The sequence below is a fragment of the Nothoprocta perdicaria genome, unplaced genomic scaffold (genome assembly GCF_003342845.1).
Source record: "Nothoprocta perdicaria isolate Ctin4 unplaced genomic scaffold, notPer1 scaffold_1217, whole genome shotgun sequence".
NCBI classification, from domain to species: Eukaryota; Metazoa; Chordata; class Aves; order Tinamiformes; family Tinamidae; genus Nothoprocta; species Nothoprocta perdicaria.
In genome coordinates, this window is record NW_020454336.1 from 1 (window position 1) to 5,378 (window position 5,378).

At 40.3% G+C, this 5,378-nt stretch overlaps 1 protein-coding gene across 1 annotated transcript; it reads right to left on the bottom strand.

Moving 5' to 3' along the window:
• Positions 1-1,930: 1,930 nt before the first annotated feature.
• Positions 1,931-4,968, bottom strand: LOC112960309 (amine sulfotransferase-like; the record flags this gene model as incomplete). Its single annotated transcript, XM_026054523.1, has 4 exons — positions 1,931-2,291; positions 3,126-3,306; positions 4,076-4,170; positions 4,842-4,968. Coding segments are annotated over 4 exons (528 nt in total), but the record flags the coding sequence as incomplete, so codon positions are not given.
• Between the last annotated feature and the right edge of the window lie 410 nt (positions 4,969-5,378).

Genomic DNA, 5,378 nt, shown 5'->3' on the forward strand with positions numbered 1-5,378 from the left:
AAGAATATTTACAATTCAAAAATCAGTAGTTTGACTCCTCAGGAGCTCATCTGATTCCTCCCTAATGAAAACTGATGAGAACAGGTGGTAGGAGAACATTTAAGAAGGCAACAATATTATTTAGTTAGYTGTTTTGCCAAGGCAGAGAGAAAATGAAATCACTTTTCCTTTTTATGTAAAGCTCTATTGCTGGATGTTGTGGAGTTGCAAGATGAGTCAACGTGATCCGAGATGACATTTTTTCATGTTTCTAGATGCCTGTCTTTCTATTCGCAGAATAATACAATCATGCCTGAAACCTTTATCACCATTGCCTTCACATTCATCAAATCACAGAGAAAGACATTATTTTCCCGTGTTCGGAGTTGTGTTTTGTGAAGAATTACTTTTTAACTCAGATCAATACCTCAGGGCGTCCCCTAACTTGCACAACAGAGCGGTTGGGTGGGACAGCGTAAGAATAAGACAGAAGAGGAAAATTGTTGATTTTTGTTTTCATCATAGAGAAAAGCCTCATGGTGACAGATAAACATGTTYTGTCTTTTTTGTTGTCCTCCCTCCCTTTAGTATTTTGTAATTGAGTATCTATTTTGAAAGGTATACGAATGTCATAAAGGTACTATCTGTTGGTCCTAAAGYTTGATTTCTACCCTCAGGTGCATTGCTCTGAGGATTCAAAGAGCAGCAAGCATGGTCTCACAGCAGCTTTCTCAGCGTCTTTCTGTGTCCCTGCTTGTCAGCATGAATTTGAATCAAGGTCTATCTGCAGTTGATTGAACAGAGTTTCCAYGTGTTTCATTGTTTTTCAGAACAGTAAAACACTGCAACGTAGATAACTGATAGTGGTGCCCTATTTCCTAACGTACACTTACCTTTCGGGTGCTTGCTGCTGTTGGACAAAGTTCAGTGTGAGACTATATGGGAGGGGAAAGGTTCTRTCCATGTTTGTCAACTTTCCTTGTACAAACCTCTGCAGTGCTAGCAAACCGATGTTGCTTAAAAGAAATCCTCAGGCTCCCTATGCAAACATTGGCCAAAGGCACGTCTCCTGCCTACTTGTACTCTAGCATTAAGGTGTAAAGTAGATGCCTACACTAGGCACAAGGAATCCCAAGCCATTTTGCATGTGTTCCTACTAAATACATTAAGAAATGTATTTAGAAAGAAATGTGTTTAGAAAGAAATGTGTTTAGAAAGAAAGAGCAAGGTTTGTAACAAAGTCCTAGAGATCACAACAATGTCAAAATATTATAATATTTTGACAAAAAAATTACTACAAAAATACTCCAAGAAATACAAAATACTACCATGTGGATTTGTCTGTGGAAGGTACAGTGATCATGTAGTTTTATTTCTATATCCCCACTAATCCAAGCAGCAGGATTTCAGCAGATGCACACTGCAGCAAGAATTATTATCTGCGGATATTATATCATAATATCTACTAGAGAAAGGCACACACACAAAAAAAGATGATGCTTTCTTTCAGCATATTTTTAGCAATGTTCCATAGGTGGATCAATTCTTATTTGGTTGTCTGCCATCACGGTTTATTTAAAGATAGTGATAATAAAAGCAAATACAAATCAATCAAGATGTAGTTTATCACAACAACAATAAGCTAAATCAGATTCTGAATCTTCCAAGAGGAAACTGGTGTAACTGAGATGCTTCTTTTGTTTAGTCATGTATTGTGAGTGAGCTGACAGAACTTTTATTTCCATAATGCAGCTGGAAATTGATGTGCTTTATTCTTTCACAACACAGATCGTATCCATCCACTGTGAACAGCAAAGGAAAGCAACCTTTTCTACAAGAGAAAATCCACAAAAAAAAAAGTTGGTTTTTTTTCGGCATATTTTTTAGCGGTGTTCTATAGCAAGATCAGTTCTTACTTGGTTGTCTACCATTAGGTTTATTTAAAGATAGTGAGAGTAAAAGCGAATACAGAGGAATCAAATTGTAGTTTACAGCAATGAAAATAAGCTAAAATAGATTGTGAAGCTTCAGGTGTAACTGAGATGCCTCCTTGGTCTAGTCGTGTATTGTGAATGAGCTGTTAGAACTTTATTTCCACAATGCAGCTGGAAATTAGTGTGCTTTGTTCTTTCACCCAACGTGTACATCCACTCTGAACAGCAAAGGATGATGACCCAGGAAAGCAGCCTACATCTTATCGTTAATATCCCAGATGAATTTGATGGGCAGACTCYCCATTTTCTTTTTCAGAACTTCATCAACCCTTTCACTCTGTGCTACTGTCATGAGGTTTTTCCAGTCTCCAACAGTGCCTGAGGAGAGAGAGGAAGTAAAGGGAGGTGAGAAGTAGAAGATGCACGTGTTGAGAAAGCCTCCTTGCAAGCAGGGAGAGCTACTGGGGGAAGCGCTTTGTGCTTCCCTCAGCATTTCCCTTTTCACTGGTGTGCCGAGTGAATCTCTGTTCTTCTGAGACACGCTTGTGAATCGAGCTGCTGTGCAGAAAGTGCACAGACCTCTTAAAGGAAATCCCTTTGGTTTTGATGTGCCTACAGCCCTCTCCTTAATGCATAGCAGATCTTATCCTACACGTATTAGCAGAAAGTCTTACAAAGCAATATCCAAGAGTTAGGAAGGAAGTTCTTGGAGCCTGAGAATTATTGCTCRAGAAGGTTGTGTTCGAGTTGTTAGTACCGCCCCTGCCTTGAAAAATAAAAAAGCCGTATGTGTGTGGAGAAGATCCCCAAGCTGGCACTGTTGTCAGTCTTAACTCAGCTGGAGATGCTGAAAGAAACATCTGTTTCTCTTTCAAAGAGGCTCTCCTCTACAGTGAAAGCCAATTTCTMYTGCCTTGTCAGCAATATCATGTCAACAAGGATGCCTCCATCATATTACTCCTGACACACTACAACCCACAGATAATTTCCTTTATGCAACAGGACAGCATTAATTGGTGTTGCTATTGGGAAGATATTGCCCTTTTATTTTCCCCAGGATAATATAGGAAGATTGCTGATGCTCCAACTGGAACGTTCTTCTAATAAGTATAATTGTCCCTCAGATACGGGACTTCCGAGCTCCCTAGAGCAGAAATCCTCCCAAACCAAGAGACATGAAACAGTCACAGTGTCTTCCTGCTTCAACTTTACCTTTACGTAGAAAGTGACCCTTTCGGTCCTCTTTGAGAAATCCTGGCATTTCCTCATAGTTTGCTCGGGGATCTTTCTTCATGTTCTCAAACGTAGCCTGTCTCACCACGCTTTCCACTTCCTCTTCACTCAACTGCTTGCCCAGGAAGTTGCAGATCTTGAGCACAGCACTTCTGAGATCCTACAATCAATGTCATATTCAAAATGTCTTTATGATGCAAAGAGTCAAGAAGTAGGCAAAGAAAAAAAAATGGTAATTCTGTTCCCTACACTGTACACTCCTTGTGTGTCTCATGGTAGATGCTTTGGATTGGATCTAGATAGATGCAAGAGTCTGKGACCAAAAAGGAAGGGATTGAATCTGTAATTTGTCCCACCTGTTGTCCTAACTAAGGCCTCGACTCCCCTTGTGAGCAGCCCCAGGCTGCAKTCTGGGCAAGTGSTGGACATTATGTGCACTGTGCTGCTGTCCCCTTTCCCAGGGCAGGGAGAAGGGCAGCCAGTGCACAGAAATAACAAGTCTCACCAAGGCATGAGGAGCAACTGGTAGGAAATCATGGTCAGCAGTTGGAGAGCTCTGCAAGTTGCCTCTGGCAGGCTGCCTCTTAAGCACTACTGTCCTTTAGTGGAWCTGTCCTGATGAGCATAACATGGAAGGTACCTTGTAAAGATCTTCTTCTGTGTTGTTTCAGAAGTTATTTTTGCCATGGTAGAGGGGCAGACTTCTGCCGTACTGCAAAGGRCTTYATAGAATCCTTCCATAGGAAGTGCTAAGACCTGGGCACCAATGAGACACGTGAGTATCTCCTTACAAGCATCATCTATTTGAATCTATTCCTCAAGGGATTTAGGGCTTTCCAATATGAACTCTTATCACAGAGGCCCATCTGAGACTACTCTAGAACCAGGAGGAGAATATTTGGAATGCAGTGATATCTAACCCATCTCACCTTTTTCATTTCTTCGTAGGTAAGGAAGAGTATGTTGAAATCCTGAGCGTGGCTGTACCAGCCTGTAACATGATCCACCCATGAACCACCCACGACTTACCCAGGCAGATAATAATATAAAAAAAAAAAAAAAAAAAAAAAAAAAGAGAGAGAAATGCAATTAGCAGGATAAATACTGTAGATTTATAAGTTGTTTTGCTACCTCCAGTACTTCTGAGAACAGAAGATTTTTCTCTTGAGGCTTGGCAGGTAGTTGTGCTCAAAGAGTCATAATGTGGAATGGGTTTGGCAGTGAATAGCAAACTATTTCATGTGCATTCAGAGGTTATTAATAATCCACTATAACCTTCTATATTTCTGGAGACTTTTTTTAAGATTGCTTTTTATGCTATTTTGAGAGATTTCTTTCTGATATTTTGACATGTGATCACAATGTTTGGATGACAATCCTGAATGCTGATGAGGTCAAACTGATCTGCTTCCTGGTTGTGTCACAGTGCATATTTTCTGTGTCCAGGTCTAATGGGGAAAGAATAAGTCCCTTGCACTTTGCTGGAGAGCAGCAAAATTTTTCCTATAATAACACCTTTGGGCATGATTTACCAATAGAAAATGGTCTCAAGCTCAAACCACCTCCACAGCTTTGCATTCAGGTTCCTCATGGCTGAGGACTCCGGGTAGGTGACATTGATTGCACTAATGGATCTCTACTCAGCCTCAAAGTAGGCAATGAGATTTGGGCTTCTTAGCAGGATATAAATCTTACCTTTGCCAGCTAAAAATGTCTCTAAGAGAAGGTTGAAATCTGAGACTTCCTCTAGCGTGGTTATGATTTTGGWAAAGTGATAATACGAAACCACGACATCCTTGGGGTTCCTGGTAACATAAATAACCTGCAAAAGAGACAGCAATGTTAGTCTGAAAATGAAAGATCCATTACGCTGAATCTCTGTGTGGTTTTCTGTAACTATCCTGACATAATATATGAGAAAACAACTTGGAGATGACCAACATGATAAGTCAATTCCAGATAATGTTACACCATCGTTTTGTTTATAGCGGATGACATTTCCCTGTGGAGTCCTTCAAAACCCATGGCTACCTATCGTCTAGGGATCAGGGTTACAAGTGTCAGTGCTACTRTTCATSTGGGCAAGGCAGTGAGGTGTGGAAGAACAGTGCTAGAAAATCATTGGAATTTCTTTGAAAGGAAATTGACCTTGAGCTTCATCTTCTGTTTTGTTTTGGTTTAAATTTGGATTTTTGATGAAATGAAAAAGATCTTCCTGGCAATTCCAGCTTC